General features: G+C 44.0%; 1 protein-coding gene across 3 annotated transcripts in view; it reads left to right on the top strand.

The window, feature by feature from the left end:
* RCOR1 (REST corepressor 1) overlaps positions 1 to 20780 on the top strand; it is a 119123-nt gene extending 98343 nt beyond the window's left edge. For 2 of the 3 annotated variants that reach the window (XM_049706347.1, XM_033420624.2), the window contains 7 exons: positions 1612 to 1690; positions 5264 to 5458; positions 11134 to 11181; positions 11727 to 11804; positions 12029 to 12086; positions 12719 to 12948; positions 16617 to 20780. In XM_049706347.1, coding sequence (XP_049562304.1) covers positions 1612 to 1690; positions 5264 to 5458; positions 11134 to 11181; positions 11727 to 11804; positions 12029 to 12086; positions 12719 to 12948; positions 16617 to 16658 — 730 coding nt within the window. In that variant the 3' untranslated portion in view covers positions 16659 to 20780. The remainder of the gene's footprint in view (positions 1 to 1611; positions 1691 to 5263; positions 5459 to 11133; positions 11182 to 11726; positions 11805 to 12028; positions 12087 to 12718; positions 12949 to 16616) is intronic. The other variant, XM_004262420.3, reaches the window with a different exon arrangement.
* Positions 20781 to 22440: the final 1660 nt, after the last annotated feature.

The raw sequence follows: 22440 nt of genomic DNA on the forward strand, positions 1-22440 counted from the left end.
TATTTTCTATAATATATTATTTTTATAAATTAACAATACAGAATAAAATGAAGAAGTATAAACTATATGATCTCTGTGGCCCTGTGTTAGGAGAGTATCTTATGATTTCAAATGAAAGAGAATAACCTGTGGGGACAGATTGAGAATTATCACTTTTGGAGACACCTGCGAAGCTCTTTCCAACCATAAGATTCTATAAAATTGTTGACCTTGACACATCTGCATATTTTTTAGTTTGCAACATACATAACTAGTGGGTCTATTTATGGATCAATACTCTTTGTGACCAAAGAAAAGTAGCAAACTCTACTGAATTTGTTTTTAGTGTTATAGCAATTTTTGATTAAAATCCCTTGTTTCCTTTATATGTTAGGTCTAGTTTACTGTTTATAAACTAAGTCTGTTACTACAAACAAGTGCGGTTTACTAAGCTGAAATCAGAATTAAATTAAAAAAAAAAGATTGGGATTTGTTATCCTTGAGGATGAAGCGATAAGGGCATTGTTCTCACTTTGCATCTGCACAAGGGTGCTCCTACCTTCCCGGTGCACCTTCACACCGTCGGGATGCAAACAGAGGAGGGGCACCCTGGCCATGGCAGAAGCACCTGAGAGATTGTTGTCTTTCTAACGGGACCTCCCTGTGAAAGGAATGGCAGGGCCTGGGAAAATTCCCTCCACCCCTGGCTCTTTCTCCTCTCAGACATGCTTTCCTCAGCCAGAACTTCTTACCACTGTGGGCCTTGGGGGTGGGTTGGGGGAGAAGGAGAGCACAGTGGGTGCGTCACCTGGGATGGGTTCCTGAGACAAAGTGGGTGTTGACATTTGAAACCCTGAGTGTTCTGCTGCCACCACTGCTCAGCTGGCTTTAGCTGCAGGCAGACTGGGGCAGGCTGCCTGGCTTCTGTGAGCCTTCGCTTTCACATTTTTTTTAAGCAAAAGGAGGCGGACTCTCAACCACTGCGCCACCAGGGAAGCCCTTTTTTTTCTTTTTAAGTAAGAAATACTGCATGGAAGGATATAAACAAAAGCATGCACCATATCAATGCGAGCGTTCTTTTTTTTTTTTTTTTTTTTTTGCGAGCGTTCTTTTTAAAATTAACTTAAAATACCAGTTATTCGAGCCACCAAAAAGCCTCTTCCATTCTCAGACTTGTGTAGTTGTGAGTAGACAGGTGGGACTCGAACATGGATTTTTACTTGTTGGTGAATTTATTCCCAATACAATAGGCTTTATTCCTGAATAATTTCTCAGTTATATCTAATGATCATGTCCTGGTCCTCCATTAGCTACTTATGGAGAATTAAAGTAAATGTCTTAAATTTGACATTTTTAGTTGAGAGAAAACACTTTACAAATAATAAAGCAACAATGTTTTAGGCCTGGTTTGGGAGTTAGAAACCCATTTAATAGCTTTTTTAATCATTTAGACTAAAAGAGCTATGGAATTGGTATTTCATTTGAATTGTAAAAATGTATTTATCTCAGCATTCTGAAAACATATACTAATTTTGTATTACATCTGTCATTAAATCAATATATTGCTTATATTTGTGTATTAAATAGAATTAGTACAAAATAATCTTTCAGTAACTTGTTTTTGTCTTCCAGTGAGGATGAACTGGAAGAAACAAATGGAAATAATGCCATTGACATTGAGATTGATCAAAACAAGGAAAGCAAAAAGGAGGTATTTTTTTCCCCCAGTACTGTTAAGACAAATAAATTTCATTACTAGTTTCATAAGCAAAACATTCCTTTTTCTCATTCTACTTAATATATTAAGTGCTGTGTACAAGGCATCATGGTGTGGCTTTGTAAACAATACTAACTTTGCTTTGTAGAACTTAGAATTTTGTTTGCTAAGAAATACGAGAAAGGAAGCCTTAACGGAAAAAATGGCATCAACGAGGAAAGTTTTTATGTAGGGTAACAGTTCTCACTGCCTTCTTGCCTGGGCCCTTCGCTCAGCAGTTTACATAGGGGCCTTGTTAGGACCGGGCTCGAGCTTGGCCCCTCCTCGGCTCTGGTGGCCGCCTTCCTTCTGTATCTGCCCGGGGCCTGCACCCTCTGGGTCATGGTGAAGTTTTAATCTTTCAAGTTTTAAAAATCATTACGCCAAAGGTTTATAGTCTCTGGATCCAAGAGGTCCACGAATCCCTACAATTATACATGACTTTGGGGGGGTATATCTATAACATTTACTTATTGTAAATTGTCCACTGAGAACAGTGGGGTGTCTGGACGGTCTTAGCCTTTTGAAATGGGGGTTAGAGTCTTGCATTATTTTGCCCATTCATAAAAATTGAATAAAGCGTATGTGGGGTCCCCGAGGGCCCTCCGGGTAGACCAGAGTTCTGTGGCCTAGTTGGGGACCCCCACGGTACAGAGCTGCCTGCAGCAGTTCCCTGATGGGTGCCACCACCACAGCTGAGGAAAGAGGGCCTCAGCCCATTGGTGCCCATCAGCCCCTCATTCAGGGTGGAGTACGGAATCCCAGCATGGGCATGACTTTTACATGTGTTCACATAAGTGTTTTTCTAAAGACAGAGTCTGTAGTTTCAGTAAAATCTGAAAAGGTTTTCTATCTCAAAAGGTACTAAAGTATGAGAAAAACGAAAGGGTCTAGACATACCTAAACTTTAAAATTACACCAATAATATATGATTCTATAGACATGTAGGAAATACAGCTAAACAAAAGGGAAAAATGAAAATGATTTATCATTTCATCACCCATATCACTATTAACATTTTGGTGACTCCAGACGACCTCCTCTGTAAAATATATATGCCTATACATAATTCTGAATCTGTATGCTTAAAAAATATAAAATCGGATCTTAATATATAATTTTATAACCTTTTCAATTTACTCTGCCTTGAACACTTTTTTTAAATTGAAGTATAGTTGATTTACAATGTTGTGTTAGTTTCTGGTGTATGGCAGAGTGATTCAGTTTTATGTATATATTCTTTTCCATTATGCTTTATCACAGGATATTGAATATAGTTCCCTGTGCTGTACAGTAGGACCTTGTTGTTTGTCCATTCTGTATATAATAGTTTGCATCTGCTAATCCCAGACTCCCAGTCCATCCGTCCCCCAACCCCCTTCCCCCTGGCAACCACAAGTCTGATCTCTGTGTCTGAGTCTGTTTCTGTTTTGTAGATAAGTTCATTTGTGTTCTATTTTAGATTCCACATGTAAGCGGTATCACGTGGTATTTGTCTTTCTCTTTGTGATTTACTTCACTTAGTATGATAATCTCTAGGTCCATCCATGTAGCTGCAGATGGCATTATTTCATTCTTTTTTATGGCTGAGTAATATTCCATTGTATACATGTACCACACCTTCTTTATCCATTCATCTGTCAGTGGACATTCAAGTTGTTTCCATGTCTTGGCTATTGTAAATAGTGCAGCTGTGAACATAGGGGTGCTGCCTGTGTCTTTTCGAATTATAGTTTTGTCCAGATATATGCCCAGGAGTGGGATTGCTGGATCTTATGGCAACTCTATTTTTAGTTTCTTGAGGAACGTCAATACTGAACCTTGAACATATTTTTATGTCAAACGTATTTGTATGCATAGCTGTATGTTATTCCATCATTACAGATCTTTTATAACTGAGTTAATTAATCTTATACGGGTTTTTACAGTCTTTTTCCCTGTAAGTAATGCTGAAATGCTGATCTCATGACTACATATTTGTGCACTTAATTTTTTCCATTAGAATTAATTTCTGGAAGTTGAATTATTGAGTCAAAGTGTTCTAGATATATTCTTAAGGCTTCTTTTGGTATGGTATATATTATCAAATAGGAAACTGGTAATTCTTTCTGGATAGCACTCTTACCAGTGATTTATATGAGTGCCCAAATAACAAGATCATTTTAAGGATTAGCTAAATTACATTGGTTTTTGGGAAATCAAATTGTACTTGCAATTTTTAGTAAGCTTTGTTTTGATGCATTGTTATTTATTAGGTTCTTCAGTGGAACATTTTAAATGAAAGAGGCTTGGTTTTATATTAATTTCTGTAATTGTTATTTATATAGCAGTTTCTAATTTAAAAAGAAAAATGCTTAAATCTCAGTTTCTTTACCTACTAAAATGTTATTAAAACAGACACATGGTGGGAGGGAGGGAGACGCAAGAGGGAAGAGATATGGGAACATATGTATATATATAACTGATTCATTTTGTTGTAAAGCAGAAACTAACACACCATTGTAAAGCAATTATACTCCAATAAAGATGTTAAAAAACAAAAACAAAAACAGACAGATGGTCAGTAGGTGATCTTTACTGAATAGCATAGCGCTATTGCAGAACATAGCTTATTGTCTACTTACATTTTTATGTGTTGTTTATTACCACTTGTTCGAGAGCTTATTGCTACCATCATGGTTTGCATTGCCTTTTTATCTCAGTCTTTTAAAATATGAAGCAAAAAGCTGAATGTATTTTCAGCTTTACCAGCCAATGTTAATACACTGACAAGATGAAATTATAAACAGTTAACCAAAACTTCTTGTTCTTAAAATGGTTGCCACTAGGATGTTATCCTTTCCTTGCCAAGATATTAGTGCATTTCATTTCCAAAGGTTTTGGTTTTAGAGAAAGCATTTAAAAAAATAAGCAGCAGTCATGCATTTTTAAATGACAGCATATAGTTTTTGAAGCAAGTTACACAGTTGCCCTAGAAGTTGTGTCATCCAAAAAAAGAAACCGAAAAGGTGTATAAACAAGTTTCATATTGAAGTTTTTATTTTTATAACCATCTATAAAGATTTAAAGAATTTAAGTGGATCCTTATACATGTGCTGAATCATTTTTTTTTCTTTTTTCTTTTTTCTTTCTGTGGCCTTATGTCCATCTACAGTTGCTAGGGACTGTTTGGGTAAAATAACTCCTTATTCATAAATGCAAAGCTCACCAGAAGGGAATACAGGTTATTTTTTCTTCCTGTGTTCCTGCAGGAAGCTGGGAGTCCTTCTTGTCAGAGGTTTATAGAATAAGGATGTATCTGTATAGGAAGGAAATGGAGTCCACTTTGAAGTGTTTATTTAGCCAAAGTTCAGTAGCCAATGTTTTTGTCTGTTAGCTGTGTATTAGAACTTGTAGATGGCAATTATGATATGGCGTGGTATTTGTCTTAGATTGTTTGGAGCCATGTTAAGAAAATATGCTTATTACTGTTCATTTGGCATTTTAGTTTTTTTAGTTTCTCATTTATCAAATGTGTGTATCATGCAGGTGCCCCCTACTGAGACAGTTCCTCAGATCAAAAAAGAAAAACATAGTACACAAGCTAAAAATAGAGCAAAAAGGAAACCTCCGAAAGGAATGTTTCTTTCTCAAGAAGACGTGGAGGCTGTTTCTGCCAATGCCACTGCTGCTACCACGGTGCTGAGACAACTGGACATGGAGCTGGTGTCAATCAAACGACAGGTACCCATGAGCCCAGTCCTGGGTGAAGAGTTAACTGCACTTTAGACATGTTCTTACTTCTCACTCACTTGGATGTTCTCTTTCCCCAAATCTCAAAAGCGCATTTTGTTTCTAAGGAATTGGACAGAAGATCTTAGGCCCGTTGATTTTTTTTCCCTTAAATTAACCGTGAAGTTGAAATTTTATACAGATATTGATATAGATACAGATTTCAGTGACTTGTCATAATATGAACACACCCAAGTAACCTCTGTCTGGATGAAGACGTGGAGCATCGCCTCCACAGCCCCTTTATCTACCCTTGAGAAATGTGTCGTTGCCTCAGAAGCCTCGCTCATGCCCCCTGTTCATTACCCACCTTCTCCTGGTGGGTGGCCACTGTTCTGACTTAAAACCATATGTTATTTTTATCTTGTTTTTGATTTTATATAAACAGAATGATAAAGTAGGGGTGTGTGTGTGTGTGTGTGTGTCTGGCTCTTACTCAGCATGTGAGATCTATCCAGGTAACAGCCATACTTCTTGTTCTTTCTCATTGCTGTATAAATACCCAACAGATGATCCATTTTACTTTGAGTGGACATTTGGGTTGTTTCCCGTTTTTGACTCTTACACATGATACTGATAGGAACGTTGTTTTCTGTGCCTCTGGGTGTGTTGTGGGTGCATCTTTGTTGGAGATAACACCTAAGAGTGCAGTTGTTGGGTTATCGAGTGTGCATACGACCGACATTAAAAAACAATGCCAGACAGTTTCCCAAAGTGGTCACGTCACTTTACGTGAGTTCTGGTTGCACCACATCAGGATTTCCAACAGTTGTAGCACTGTTGACATTTGGGGCTGATAATTTCTTTGTTCTGGGGGTGGTTCTGCTCCCTGTAGGATGTTTAGCAGCATCTCTGGCCTCGACCCACTGGATGCCAGTAGCGCCCTCCCCTCCACCATGCTGTGTGACCTCATTGTGGAGTTACGGGGGCGGTGGGGGAATGGTCTCATGTTTCCCATTCTGAGGGCTTCTTTTTCACTCTCTTAGTGGTATCTATCTATCTATCATTTATTTATTTTTTTATGGCTGTGTTGGGTCTTCGTTGCTGCACGTGGGCTTTCTCTAGTTGCGGCAAGCAGGGGCTACTCTTTGTTGCAGTGCGCGGGCTTCTCATTGCAGTGGCTTGTCTTTGTTGCAGAGCACGGGCTGTAGGCGCGCAGGCTCGGTAGTTGTGGCTCTAGAGCGCAGGCTCAGTGGTTGTGGCGCATGGGCTTAGCTGCTTCGCGGCATGTGGAATCTTCCCGGACCAGGGCTCGAACCCTCGTCCCCTGCATTGGCGGGTGGATTCCTAACCACTGCACCACCAGGGAAGCCCTCTTAGTGGTGTCTTTTAATGAACAGAAATTCTTAGTTTTAAGGTAGTCCAGTTTCTCATTCTCGTCTTTTATGGTTAGTGCTCTTTGAGTTCTGTTAAGAACCTTTCCTGAGGTCATGAAGATACTCTTACACACTGTCTTAAAAGTGTTGTTTCGCCTTTTACATTTTGATCTTCAGTCTACCTGGTAGTGTTTTTGTTTGTTTGTTGTTACATGTAGGGTCAAATTTTTTTTTTTATATGGATATCTAGTTTACCCAGTACTATTCATTAAAAAAGACTACCCTTTCCCTGTTGTAAGGCTGTGGGACCTTTGTCTGAAATCCGGTGTCCATTATGTGTATCGGTCAGGTTTGGAGTTCTGTTTGTCCATTTTTCACCGGTACTATATGGTCTTAATAATACATAATCATGAATGGATATGTGTGGTAGGAGAAGTCCTCCAAGATGGCTATTCCTGGCCCTTGTATTTCCATATAAAGTTTAGAATCACCTTCTCAATTTCCAGAATAGTAATTCTGCTAGAATTTTGATTGGGGTTGTGTTGAATGTATAGATCAATATAGAGAATTAACATCTCATGATCCATGAACATGATATATCCCTGCACTTCTCTAGATGTTTAGTTTCTTCCAGTATTTTGTCATTCTCTATGAATAAGCCTTGTATTTCCTTTATTAGTGTTATTCCTACATGTTTGGTACATTTCTGGTGCTCTTGTAAAGAATATTGGTTTTTTTGTTTGTTTTTCTGGGGTTTTTTTGCGGTACGCGGGCCTCTCACTGTTGTGGCCTCTCCCGTTGCGGAGCACAGGCTCCAGACGCACAGGCTCAGCGGCCATGGCTCACGGGCCCAGCCACTCCGCGGCATGTGGGATCTTCCCGGACCGGGGCACGAACCCGCGTCCCCTGCATCGGCAGGCGGACCCTCAACCACTCCGCCACCAGGGAAGCCCCAAGAATATTGTTTTTAAAACGCATCCTTTCCTGATCATTCGTGCTTCATGTGAGAAATGGCTCCTCCTTGTCTTTTCGTCTGATTTTGTGTAAAAGTCAAACCCAAAAGTTAGCCGAGCAGCCCAGTGCTGCCCTTCCATTAGTCCCCTCCCCCCGACCCCAAATGCAAGATGAATTATGGACTGGTGGCTCACTTTTAGTTCGTGCTGCCTTGGATTTGTCAATCTTGATGGCTGCCTTGGCAGGGCTGAGAAGAGAAGGGTGGGGTCTGTGGCCCCGGCTGTCCCCTGGTGAAGGAGGCTGCACAGACCAGGACCCGGCGCGCCCCTCGGAGTTGCGGGCTTGCGGCTGCCACAGCTGCATTCTAATCTTAGGAGAATCACTTAATCTTCCTGGGCCTCTTTTTTCAAATGAGATTAATCCTTGCCTGCCTGATCTTACAGGATGTGTGAGGGCGTCGTAGTAAGCTGCATCTCCGCTGGGAGAGCTCTGTGACTGGGGCTGGGAGCTCCTCTGTGCATTTCACCTTCCTCTCCGAGGGGCCTCAATCCCCTCTGCTGAGTGAGTTCCTGACGCTTGCTGTTCGGTATCAATATGTCAAAGAAGGAAAGAGACCCTTTCTTCTACAGAGGTGTTACTGACTTTGTAGTATGATAGATAAAGAGGCTTTGGTTTTCAGAGCCAGGGCCAAGAGCAGGAATTTTTTATTTGAAGGTAGCTGCTCAGAGCTGACATTGTTGGAGAGAAGGCTCAGAGGCCGACTTACTAAGAGGTGAGGTCAGCTGTTTACTTTCCACAGCCTTTAGGGCTTCTGCCAGCTGCCCTTCAGATGCACATGGCGGTCAGTCACACAGTGGGCATGCTATTCTGGATGCCCCCATGTCTGGTTGCTTGCCAGGGAAACCGTCATCCGATGAGGACAGGAAACCTGACTAACAGCAGCTCAGACAGCGAAGGGTTTATTTTTAACAAATAACAAGAAATTCCAACATCAGTGATTGCTGGCGTTAGTTCCTCTGTTCAGTGATGCTCTCGGGGACCCAGATTCTTTCAGATTCTCCTGCTCCACCATTCTTAGCTTTTAGGCTTTTCATCTTGCTTGTTGCCTCACACTGGACACTGCAGAAGCCATTTTGTCACCTTCGTGTCTGCATTCAGGGCAGTAAGAAGAGGGGGTGGAGGAAAAGCTTTTGCTTTCCCAGAACCTCCTGGACTTTGTGTGGCAGGGCTTTGCAGCCCGGCTCCTCCTAGCGCTGAGGAAATCGTCAGCCGCTGTCAAAGATACAAGTGAGAAGGGGGCTGGGAACGGCCGTCAGGTTAGCCAGCAGACACTGCTGGTTGCATCAGGTCTTTCTGGGTGGAGAGAATGAAATGGTCTGACCTTAGAGAAGAATCACTAAATACCCAATAAAATAGGAAAAAGAAAGTTGTGTTCAGCCAGGAGCTCTAGGTAAGGCACCAGGCCAAGTCAACTGCTTTTTTTGTTTTTTCTTTAAATGCTGGTTACTTTTTGTATCCTGTTTCTTATCCAGCTTGTTGCCACTCTGGCTTCTTTCCGATTGGCATGATGCTGGCAACTAATCCCTATTCTTATTCTGATGAGTAAACATTGGACATTTGCTAATTTGTAAAATGATTAGGAGCAGACACGTAGGTAAATGAAAACATAGAGCTAACTTTTAGTTCAGGATCTGTGGGTGTTTTACCTTGTAGCCCCTCATTCAATCTCAATGCTGCTTTATCCATTGATTTTAGAGGGAAAATGTATGTGTTGAACAGGTTGGAAAATGCCTGTTACTTAATCATTTAATCACAATGCGATACACACACGCGCACACACACACACACGCCCAGCTTTGTAACATACATATATATATATATATATATATATATATATATAACTAGCTAGAAGGAAGAGAGTAACTGGAATGCCAAGGGGGAGGGGATGGGTTGGGGGGGGACATGAAATTGAATATGTGTTCTAGTGGACATACCCCTGACTTTTTTGTGTGTGTGTTCTAATAAAACTTTATTTATAAAAATAGCCAGTAGGCTGGATTTGGTATGTAGGTCATCGTTTCCCAACCCCTGCTATAAATGAAACAAGGTTTACCATGAATACTAACTATGAAGCTCAGTTATGTCTAGACCCCTGACTTTTGAGAATTTGCTCATTCCCTGTCAGAGTTTCTAGGCCTAGTTTTTGGAATTCAGGGAGCATAATCCGAGTGCCTTGCAGTATTTTGTGGGTATTTTGTGGGTTCTTGGTAACCATGAGCTCTGAGAAGAGTCTAAGATTGTGCTGTTCAGTGTGGTAGCCACGTGTGGTCTTTAGATTTTAGTTCGGATTAATTAATTGGAAAAATTAAAAATGTGACTCCTCGGTTGGATAAGCCACTTTCAGGTGCTTATTAGCAGCGTGTGGCAGGTGGCCGCCCTGTCAGGCAGCCCAAGTTCAGAATATTTTCATTATCAGAGAGAGTTCTGTCAGCTTATGCTGGTCTGAGAGCTTGGAATTACTTACTGTGAGTGAATTTCAAGTATTTTCTTCTGATCTGTACCTTTTCAAAATAAACTAAAACAAATTTCAGTAAAGCAAGGTCCTGGTTTTTGGTTTTACTGTAGAGTGAATTTTGTGCATGTTTCCAGTATTTTTCTTTTCAGTTGTTTTTATGTTCTGATGTGGCGTCGTTACAAAAGATTTGGAGTAGACTGTATTTCTGGCAGACTTTGAGGCCCTTGGTAAGGGCAGACAGGGTCAATTTCTGGTCCTTAGAAGTGCTGGTCTTATTTACTTGCCCACTGGTCCCATAGCATAGAAAATTTTCCTGTACCACCCCCCCCCCGACCCCTTAAACCTTTTAGAAGAAGTAAAACAAAGGAGGAAAGGATCTGTGAAACTGGAAATCTATGAAATGTAAGTCATCAAAAGTGGGGTTTTAAAAAATTGTATAAGTATAAAAAGTTTTTTTTTGAAGAGGAGAGAGATTTACCACCATCTCCACTCGTCTCCCACCCCTTCCCTATCTCTAAAATTTCTGCTTTTCTTCCTTTGCCTTAATAGGATTTCTGCTTTCAAGGGCACCTTCTGCTCATGAATATTTTTGATGTTTTACTTGGGAAAATGAACATGTTCCTCTGCTTGCTTTCTTATTTGCTCAAGTGATTATTCAAGAATGAAAAATGATAGGGCCAGAGTTCCCCTAGTGCTAGGCACAGAAACGCCCCTCTGCTTAGAGTTGAGAGAAGGGCCCCCTCCTGTGACCCAGCTTGCTCAGGAGCGAGTGCAGAATTAAAGAGCAGCTGTGGAGTGATTGAGTGGTTTGTATTTATTGTTTGTGTCTTTCTTTTGATTAGGCAAGGACAGTGAAAGGTCCACTGAATCAAAGCAAGAATGTGGGAAAGGTAATTTGTGAGAAAATGAAGTTACTGTTGCTCAGAATTAGCCTTGTGGAAAACTGACATACTGCTTTCTTTTCTCCTCCCCGTTAAAGAAGCCTGCAGGTGGGGCTTCTGCCCTTTGTAGCGTCCGTGCGGGGCTCGGGGCTGTGAGGCTGTCCTGCCTTCACTCTGCCTGCGCTCTTTCTTCAGCTCAGCTCTGTGTGGTGGGAGCCCAGGCACTGTCTTCTGTGTCAGGCTGCAGGCGTGCATTCTGTGGCCCCGGTCGCCTGTGCCGAGCTGGTGCCTTAGGATCGTGTGCGCAGGCACCTTTTTACCACCAACCCTTCCGTCTTGGTTGTCTCTTGTCCGGTGCCCTAAGCAAGTCAATTAAAGAACTTAGTGAGCTGCTCTCAAAGGATACCATAGGGACCTCAAATTTGGGCTACCTTACAGGGTAGGAACTTCTTTCCTCTTGGTTTTTTGTTTCTTTTAGCTTTCTCAGTTCTCTCTTCTTTTCATACCTTTATAAAAGTGTTTCATTTTAAAAATGAAAATCTTCTTTCCCTTAGATTCAGAATATTAAACAGACGAACAGTGCTCTAAAAGAAAAACTTGATGGTGGAATAGAACCATATCGACTTCCAGAGGTAGGATTATGTTAACATCATCTTTGAAGTCACGCTTGAGTTTATGTGTTTAAGAATTTACTGTCTGTCTCCAGTACACATCTCTTAGAAGGAAAGGTGTAGATATAACTTTATAAACCTAGTTGATGTTAAAATTATGATATGAGAAAAAGATTCATTAATCCTCATAAGGACATACTCATCTCTAAAGGTAGTATGCTAATAGGACTCATTTGAATACCCAGGTCATTCAGAAATGTAACGCACGTTGGACCACAGAGGAGCAGCTTCTCGCCGTACAAGGTAGGAGGAAGTTCTTATAAAATAAAGGTTTAGGAACAGCAGTCGCTTCAAGGAAAAAATTATACCCCATCCTGCTCCCAGCACATCATTCATGTTGAAACAAATTCTTGGAGGATTACGTCCTTCTAGTGGGCATCATTTTAGCTAAATTACTGCATTCTCTTTGGGCTTTACTTTTTTCCTTTCCCATGTCTCACAAGATGTAAAAATTAATCTGGAAGCCTCCGTGTTTAAAGGTGTATTTCACTTTAGCAGCTCCTCGTTGGGTTCTGAGTAGTCAGGAAGTACAACTCGCGTGTTGGGGTTGTATGGTTGGAGGTGTTCTAGTCCTGGGGACCCTGAAGAGGCCAGTGTAGGATGTCCATGGCATAGAGTAATTGCTGGGTGACTTCAGTTACCATGCGACATACGTCAGGGAGGTACAGACCCTGCGTGACAGGGTCACATGGAGTGTCTCTGCCAGTCATCCACACTGGACTCTATACTACTCTTTTCCATTAGTGCGCTAAGGTAGTACCTGCTGTTGAAAGCCTCTATGTTTCCTTATCTGGATAAGGGGTAAGTCTCAATTGTGTGTGTGTGTGTTTTATTATTTTTGTCGTGTTGAAAAAAATGCTTTCTTACATCCTTAGCCATCAGGAAATACGGCCGAGATTTTCAGGCAATCTCAGATGTGATTGGGAACAAATCAGTGGTACAAGTGAAAAACTTTTTTGTAAATTATCGACGCCGCTTCAACATAGATGAAGTTTTACAAGAATGGGAGGCAGAACACGGGAAGGAAGAAACCAATGGTCCCAGTAACCAGAAACCTGTAACGTCCCCGGATAATTCTGTCAAGATGCCTGAAGAGGAAGACGAGGTAAGTCTGAAACAGTTGATCTCTGCCAGATTCATACTCAGTTCTCCAGTTAGTGTCTTCATTGATGACCTTTTCCAGCTGCAGAAATACTTTCAGGTTTCAGCTATGTCAGTAACTTGATTTTTACCTGTAAATACCATAATACATGTGTTGACTTCAGTCATTTTTTGGTCACTACGTATATTATTCACATTTTAATTTCTGGACAAATTCTTAATTCCATCCTGGTTTCCTCCGGCCACAGAGTATTCCACATTACCAATATTTCCTTAAATACAATGACAGCTTTGCCCTAAAACCGTAAGTTAGAAGTGCCTTGAGTATCAGTAAAGCTCAGTCGTGTGAAATGTGCTGTCATCTCCTGTGAGGTTTACGAGCGCACCGGGGAGTCTGCAGGTTCCTGGTCTGTCTGCTTCCACATCCGCTTGCCGTGCTGCTCTTTGGGGCTGACCTGCTGGAGTACTGATGGGGACACTTGTAGGTCCTGGGTTGCATGGAGGCTGCCATCCTGGTCGTCTCCTAGGTGGTGGCACGGGTTTCATCGGAGGTCGGGATGGGGGAGATTGTGGAGGCTGCCCCTCCCTCTGCACGTTTACCCCCCCCCTCCCCCCACCCACGGATGCTGAGGCAGGGCTGGGGGCCAAGAGTTCATTGCTGCTGCCTTTCACATTTGCATTTGCTCACTGACATGGCAATTTAAGGGTTAATTTGCTTATCACTTTCTCATCAGCGTCTTCCCCAAATGAGGCAGGGGTGATGTGGAGTTACCTCTTTTGTATTGCCCGTGCTGCCCTTTTCCCCCCGGGGGAGAGCCGTGTGAAGAGGACACCCAGCGAGTGGCTTTTGCAGGCCTGTCAGGAGATAAACACTAGTTCTGTTAAAGTTAGACTCTTTAGAGCCTTCTACCAGAGAATCTTTGTAGTTAAGTGTACAAAACCTACAGTACTGACAATGTGAGTGGGGTCCCTGAGTCACACCCAGGCACGGCCTGCCCAGGAGCAGGAGAGCACATGAGCACAGCAAAGGTGTTGTTCTCTGTTGGCAGTGATTTTTGTCTGTGTGCTAATTTCCCCTTTAGCAACAAATTAATTTCCCTGAAGTCCTGGACTCAGTTTAGGAAGCGCTGAAAAGATGAGGATTACTGGGGGAAAAACGTCAGAATTTGCGAGAGTGAAAGCTTTCTTCGCAGTATGTTTTCTGACTTAAGTCCCAGGAAGCAGAAATAATAGGAAACTCAGATTACCTGCCTCTCAAATTTAATCAAAGCCAGCTTCAGCAGGGTTAGCATAAAAAATGAGATAGTAGATTTAGGACCCAGGGTCATGCTTTTCTTAGGCCTGGCTCTTTGACTGACTGGCTTAGGTTAAGTCAGCTACATTTTCCTCGTTTCTTGTTGGTCCAGAAGTTCCATCCTTCATGGTCCGCTTGCGGTGCTGATGGCACATCAGAGTCCCCTCAGCCTGTCTGCCTGGCTCGGCCATAGCTGGCCTCCCCCGCCCAGCAGCACGTCTTCTCTCTCTCTGATGGCTGATGTTCCCTGTGTCTGTTTACCCAGCTTTCTCTTCAGAAGGAATGGGATTATCTAACTCAACCCGAATATATAATCTTTATAGCTCCTTTAAAATTTTTTCACTTCTTTAGTCATTTAAAACTAACTCACTCTCTCTCTCTCTCTCTCTCTCTAACGCACACACACACACACACACACACACACACACACACACAGACGTGCACGCATGTGCATGCCTATATTTCCTTTTCTTTATCCCTTTCTTCTTATTTATTTTGTTATTTTATACATTTATTTTATTTTATTTTATTTTTATTTTTGGCTGCGTTGGGTCTTCGTCGCTGCGTGCGGGCTTTCTCTAGTTGCGGCGAGCAGGGGCCCCTCTTCCTGTGGTGCGTGGGCCTCTCAGTGCAGCAGCTTCTCTTGCTGCGGAGCACGGGCTCTAGGCATGCAGGCTCAGTAGTTGTGGCTCGCGGGCTCCAGAGCACAGACTCAGTAGTTGTTGCGCACGGGCTTCGTTGCTCTGCAGCATGTGAGATCTTCCTGGACCAGGGATCAAACCCATGTTCCCTGCACAGGCAGGCGGATTCTCAACCACTGACCCACCAGGGAAGTCCCTCCCTTTCTTTTTATGTTTCTTATGGTACCAGCCCTCCTGCTTCACCACCCTGGTTTTCTGTTCTCCATATGTTAGTTTGCAGAAGGAAATTAATCTGTAAGGACCAGCTGCTTCTCTGTGTCCACCAAGGGCCTAAGGGAACTGGTTAATTGTCTGTCTAATCAGTGCTCAGAACTTAGTGTCCTTGTAATTTCCCATTCTTGTTTATCCTTTGGAATCCAGCTGCTGAGAAAGATGTCTGCTGGTGTCCTGCCTGCCCTCGGGTTTTATGTATTTATGCAGTACAGACAGGGGGGAGGCCATCAGATTTGAGAAGTTCTGGAAACATAGCGGTCTGTCAGCTGCGGGCTCTCTTCCTTCAGAGCTAAGGAGGGAGAGCAGCCCAAGAGGGTTGAGCTTTTGAGACTCAGAGTTCTCTGGGGTGGCCAAGGATAGAGTATGGGGAGGTGTCAGAAAAGCACAGAGGGATGCTAAAAGTGACTGAATTGGAGATACACATTCTCGCTTAAAATTATAGAGTGATTGAGTGTATTACTAGTGAGGAGAAATCTGATTTGACTAACGGCCGTTCTCATAAATTGGGATTTCACCTGAAGGCGCAGCTGCTTTCAGATTCTGGACTCTTATCTCAGCTGTTTCCTTAGAAGTAAGACACCACGGGGGTAGCAGTGAGCTCTACGACTTTTAGGCTTGGGTCTGGAAGTCAGTCTTAAAAAATGAGAGTAGAGAGTTAAGAAATGCCTTTGAAGCTTCTAAGGAGATCCCGTGATCTTTGGTATCGTCTGTACCCCAGCGTGTTCTGGTGGCTGTTTGCTGAACGGGGCAGGCACCATGGTGTACCCTACGGCGGGTCCTAGGACACCTGAGTGTTGCTGTTTGCCAGGCACTGTGCCGATATGCCCTTTGCAGGGATTCTTATTTAATCCTGTGAAGTAGACATCGTTATTATGTATATTCTGCCGATGAGGAAACTGAAGCTCAAAGAGAAATGATACCTCGTCCAAGGACACACAGCTAGAAAGGACAGAGCCAGGATTTGAACCCAAGACACGTGGCCGCAGGGGCCACACTCTCGCCCTCCGTCGGCCCGCCTGGCCTCAGCACAGGCATTGCCTCGGGGCCCTGTGTTTGCGGGGCAGGGTGGGTTGGGCTGCACCAGACCGGAGTTAGCAGTTTATATTGTTTACCTGTCTTTTTTTAAAGTAAATTTATTTATTTTATTTTTGGCTGCGTTGGGTCTTTGTTGCTGTGCATGGTCTTTCTCTAGCTGCAGCCAGCGGGGGCTACTCTTCGTTGCGGTGCACAGGCTTTTCATTGCGGTGGCTTCTCTTGTTGCAGAGAACGGGCTCTAGGCGTGCGCACGGGCTTGGTAGTTGTGGCTCACGGGCTTAGTTGCTCCGCGGCACGTGGGATCCTCCCAGACCAGGGATCGAACCCATGTCCCCTGCATTGGCAGGCGGATTCTTAACCACTGCGCCACCAGGGAAGCCCCCTATATTGTTTACCTGTCTTTGATTCTGCTTTTTCTCCTCTTCTCAGGCTGCTTCTGTTCTTGACGTCAGATACGCATCTGCCTCATGAGAAACTCTGGTGGCTTTGAGCACTTGGTATGGACGACTGTGTTATCCAGGATTCAGGTATCACAAGACATCACCTAGCCATCTGCATCACATCTCTGTGGACAAGCAGCTATTACCAAAAAGGCATACACTTCCAGTCCTGTGCTACATCTGCCTTAATTCTCTGCTCGTTCCTCCGTGTTGGCGCCACTTCCCGGAGAGCTCTTTGCGTCTCTCGCTCTGCCTAAGTGAGGGGGGTCCCGTGGCCTGCCCGCCTCCTGCGACCCTGGGGACCACCGCCTCAGTCGGAGCCCCGGCCCACCAACAGCAGCTATTCCCCGTCGGCGGCTTCAGAACAGGTAGTCGACTTGGAAGGCGTGACTCTGTTCCTGCATGGCCTGCAAGCTCTACTTTGTGCATAATGTAATTTTCAGAGTAACTGTGACCCCATTGGCCTTCTAGGAAGTTTCCCTTGTTCTTTTCTGCGGCATCCACCTAAGTGATATCATGCTTCTTTGGAAATCACGATATATTGGCAGACTGCATTATAACCCTTATCGTGCCAAACAGCCTGACGCAACTCATATTTCCCTAAATGTCGGTATAATTATGGTTTATAAATGTAGTTGGCTGCAGTCTCTCCCTTCTCCCTTCCCGCGAGGTAGGAAGCTGATTCACAGCACCTGTCCTTGGACACTAGCTCAGAGGGAACGTGGACGCAACACTTCGTGCCGTCAGCTTGCAGGTCGTCACCCCAGGATGGGCGCCACCCTGTCTGTTCCTGACCCCCCACCCGCACCACCGCCCGACTCCAAGAGATTTGGTCTATACCACTGTACCTGGTGCTTGTACATTTGGAATTGGTGCCTTCTCCTTTTGGCAACCATGTTTTCAACCCTTTTTCTGTTTCGGTGTCTTATTTCTTCTTTAAAGTTTATTGCTTGCCAAAGATGACATCACTGAGATTAGGAGACAGAGGAGAACTTGCTGCAGGTTCTTGACAGTGTGCAGATTTTAAATGTCAGGTTAGGGCAATAATAAAGGGTATTGGAGTAGCTGGTGATGGTTTTATAAAAACTACATGCTGTTTGTTCCCCGTCCTGTCGGTATGCCTGGCCTTTCACATGTCACTCCACATAGCCTCTGTGTCCGTCATGTACTGATGTGACCACATGAGCACCATCTTCTCTCAATATTATATCGATAGTACAGGACAGAGACGTGATCAGTTATTGGCTCTAGTGAGACCAAGATGGAAAGAAACAGTCTGCGAAGTGGTATGTAATGCCTTTGGTTGGACTGGGAACAATTACAAATGTTTAATAAATGTTTAAAACTTCCATAATCACTTTTATTCTCTTGCCAGACCGTGGGCTCTTGAGGGGTTGAGGGTAGACTGCGAGGTGTGCTCTAATGTGACCCATTCCCCATCCCACGGTTGGTTCAGCCTGCACTAAATGTGTTGAAGGAGCTTTTTTTGTTGTTGGTTTTTGCATCATTTAAATATTTTTCGTGCTTTCAATACCAAAAAGAAAAAAAAATTGCAGATGCTTTAAGGCATAAACAGAATTCTTAAGAATTTGAAATATGCAATTAAAATTTGATGTGTTTTGCCTCCCAAGCACCTTGGCTTTTTTTTTTTTTTTTTTTTTTTAAAGTCAGCTGGTTTTCTCTTTAGGAAGAGGTCAGCAAGGAACCTAGATTGTTTGGAATTGTACTTCTTTTTTTGAAATCTGGAGAAAGGTCATTCGAAAGGGGAGTGAAATGGGACTTTGCCGGTTTTCGACTCTTGTCCCTGCGAGAGGTGTCTGTTGATCAGGAGCTGGTGAAGAAGAGCGTGAGAGGGGCTAGGGGCGTCACAGCTCGCCGCTCCCACCTACACGGGCCGGCACGGTAACACTAGTCACAGCGTAGGGCTCATTCTGTTTTTATCATGAGCCTGCTGCGTAATTGGAAAATGGCAGGAAAAACGTGGGTAAGAGGCGGCATAAGTTTTGCACGTCGCTTAAAGGGGACACTAGGCCTGAAAGAAGATTTCGCTTCTCCTTGCTTCTTCTCGAGACCTCCTTCCTCTTAACGGAAGCAGTAGGCAATTTGCTGCAGTGGTTTCCCTGCCAGTAGAGCTGCTGTTCCTCTCTTCACCCCAGGCTATTTTCCTTAAGAATCGATCCCCTTTGGCAGTGCTTGAAGGTTTGGTGCTGGGTCCTGTGTGGCGCGGCAGGCATCCCAGCAGTGCCAGGCCTCTGTCTGTGCTCAGACATCCCCTTACCTGGTTCCTGGCACCAAGTGGGCCCCAGTCCCGGAGAGTCACGTGCTGGAGTAGTTGCTCTCACAGCAGTTGAATTGCGGCTTTCTCTCCGAGGGGGAGGGGCATGTCGCTTTCACTTGCCAGAAGGAAAACAGGCAGTTGTCTTTGCCCAACGGCCTTCATTGTAGTCTCATGCGTAAGAGAGCACTGTGTTTTAAACCGTTTCATTACACTGTCTTTGCAATGATGTTGTAAATGCAAGATATCACTTAGCTTTAGAAGCCAAGTGATTTGGTCTTATTTTACGGGAAGACCCTTTTTAACTTATCAAGACTTCGGTGCATCAGCAGGCTGTGTTTGGATGTGTAAGGGGGACACAGTGGCAACTGCTTTGGATGCAATGTTCACTTAAGCTTTGTCTTCTTAAAAATTATCAATGTGAATGTCATAATTATATATATTTTTTGTGGAAAATTTCTCCTAAGTATAAGTTATTGTGCAAAATATAGTACCATTGAAGCAAATGATAGTTTAACTTTTAGTTTAGAAATCCTAAAAGATATAAGTTGTATTGCATATGCATTAAAAGTTTGTTTTATTTAATTTTATGTAGGTGTGTAAAGTGTTAGGTAAAATTTTTTTTCACGTATTCATTTAAACACCTTGTTACTTGAATATTGTGTTGACTGGTCATAAGCAGTGATGGATTCTGTAATATAGGTCTTTTAACCAGGAAGCAGCCCTGCCTCAGTTGTGCTGATCAGGTGAGCAGTGGTGCAGGTCGGTGCTGGTGTCAGCAGGAGCCTGAGGTTAGTGTGACCCCCTCCGCGCCCCGCTTCCCCCGTGTCGTCTTGGTACATTCGTGCCTACCAGACACCAGGTCCTCAAGGTGGCTTTTGATAGTCATAAACCTCTAATCAAAAGATGAAAAAGAAAAAATAGTTGAGTTTTAAAAGCTTACTGTGGTGGACTAATTAAGCAGTAGTTTTCTGTGCTTATAAAGTTCTCTCAACCATCACACACCACTCTAAGTGTGCTCGTTGTCACTTTAAATTTCAACTATGCCCTATTTTTGTCCTTCTGAATATCAGATGTACTATTGGTATAATTACAGACCAAAAATAAGCCAAATAGTGCATTACACTAACTGGATCCCTTCTTATATGAGCAAAGGACGGATGGAGCCAGCCCACGCGAGAGCCTCATTTCTCTTGTCTAGCCTGATCTAAATCAAGTGACCCAGGATTCAAGCTTTTAATACCAAGTGAAACTTGGCCTCAAGTTGACTCAAGGTGGTTAGCTAATTTGAATCTAGTGATCTTGTGCAATGCTCAAAAACAAATACTCTTTCTGCCACTCCCTGGATCTCTGCAGCTTTCCCTACTTACAGTAAAGCACAAGCGCAGTAACGTCGCAGTGCAGCAGAAGGAAGGTCAGTATAGCCTATGCATGCTGTGTGGTACTGAGTGTTTACAGCCCTCTCCTCAGCTCACGTTGATACTGGAGCGGATAGTAGTCCATTACGTAGACTTACCAACTTTGCTAAGTGCTTTTTAGACTGCTTAAGAATTTTTCAAGATTTTAAAAGATGTATAAGGTTAAGTTTGCAAATATAATGGAAATGCTGTATATCTTTTGAAGTGATAAAAATCCATGTTGGAATTTTAAAGAAAATATGTTGTAATAATGCTGTTGTAAGTAATATTTTAATGTCTCTTTTTGCCTGTTTTCTATTTCAGCACATTCATTGTGGTGAATGTTCATAGCATTATAATTGCTTAGCCATCAAATGATAACATTTGTTAGTAGAGATTGAAAATTTTATTTGTGAAATTCTGCAGAATTCATTTTTCTATTTCCAATATTTGCTGAAGTTAAATAAAAATTTTCAAGCCATTGATGTAATAAAATAGGAAACAAAAGAATTTTCTGACCCTCCACCCTCCATCAAAGCAATACCCCACCCTGATACGAAGTGGGTTTTTCCCTGCCTTTTTGCACTGGGCCTGGGGATTTCTGAAAGTGTAAATTCCCCAGAGCTGTGCCCTGTGGGAGCACACAACCGGGGGTGCTTTTGTTTTTAGCCTTTATCTCTACCTGAACTACATTTTTATTTTATAATAAGCTTATGGTTGGGATCAAATCAAGGTACATAAGTTTGTAACGTTTGTGATAGTTGAGGGCTGAAATTTATAGGTTGGATGAGAGGAATTTTTTTCCCCGTTAGTGATTTTTCTCTTTTCTGGCCGACCAGGCTTGGGCACGTGGATGCTGGCCTCAGCACAGCCTCGGGACTGGCAGAGAAGAGGCGAGACCACCACCTTTGTTGCCTCTGGTCAGCCCCGTGGACACGGCCCAAATCTCAGCACCTCTCTGAGTAACGAGAAGAACGCCTTCGGCATCCGTTGGACATCTCTGGGGCCTTTTTTAGCTGAAATGTAGGATTTGGTTAGATAACTACCATGTAAAAACCTGACTTCCAGGTCCAGCCTTGCCCAATACAGCATTTAAAATACGTAGATCCGGGCTTCCCTGGTGGCGCAGTGGTTGAGAGTCCGCCTGCCGATGCAGGGGACATGGGTTCGTGCCCCGTTCCGGGAAGATCCCACATGCCGCAGAGCGGCTGGGCCCGTGAGCCATGGCCGCTGGGCCTGCGCGTCCGGAGCCTGTGCTCCGCAATGGGAGAGGCCACGACAGTGAGAGGCCCACATACCGCAAAAAAAAAAAAAAAAAAAAAAAAAAACGTAGATCCGGCCTCTCCGTGTGTGTGACCTCACGTAGCATAGGCGGGCTTTACGGGGCGCTTCTCGGAGTCCCTCGCCTGGCAGACTTGGTCATGGCGCTCAGTGTCCCAGGAGAGTGTATCCAGTGCTGCCGGAGGGTCTGCGTGGAAGGGGGGGTGGGACCTGAGGGTGGCCCCTGGGAGAAGAGGTCAAAGGCTCAGAGACCTCAGAATGTGCCTTGTGGAGGTGACTCCTGGTACGGAACAAGGGGGAGCAAGTGCCAAGGCCAGAACCCTGGGCTTTGCTCCAGGAGATGGAGGAAGAAGGGAAGCCGAAGGGGCCCAGGAGGAGGGGCGGGGCTCGGGAGGTGGCCGTCGTCTGCTACTGGACATCCGCTAGGATGCGCCCCGGGGTTGGGGGCTGTGTGGGCTTGGTCTTTCTTGACTTAGAAGAACAGTGAGCTCAGGGTAAAATGAAGGGTTACAGAGGAGCTGTGGGGAAGGCTCCCAGAGAGCAGTGTGGACCGCCGCGCGTGTATGAGCGGAGCGTAGGACTGGCGGGAGTCGACTCATGGGTCCTGAATCGAGGGTGCATGAGGAGCGGGGGTCCAGGCCCCCTTCCGGCGAGTAGGAAGGAAAGGACTCCCACGTACAGGTGCATCCAGGTCGCCTGCTGTGCCACATCTCTCATCATCCCGAGCCTGAGCACAGGCGCACATCCCAACCTACGCGGCAGGAGAGGGGCGGCAGCCCCGGGTGGGGACTCCGGATCTTCCCTGGCGCCGCCCTCTGCCTCCACCCGGCGAGTGCACGTACTGAAAATGCTGCACTTCC

Source organism: Orcinus orca, chromosome 2, assembly GCF_937001465.1.
Source record: "Orcinus orca chromosome 2, mOrcOrc1.1, whole genome shotgun sequence".
In the NCBI taxonomy this organism is placed as follows: domain Eukaryota; kingdom Metazoa; phylum Chordata; class Mammalia; order Artiodactyla; family Delphinidae; genus Orcinus; species Orcinus orca.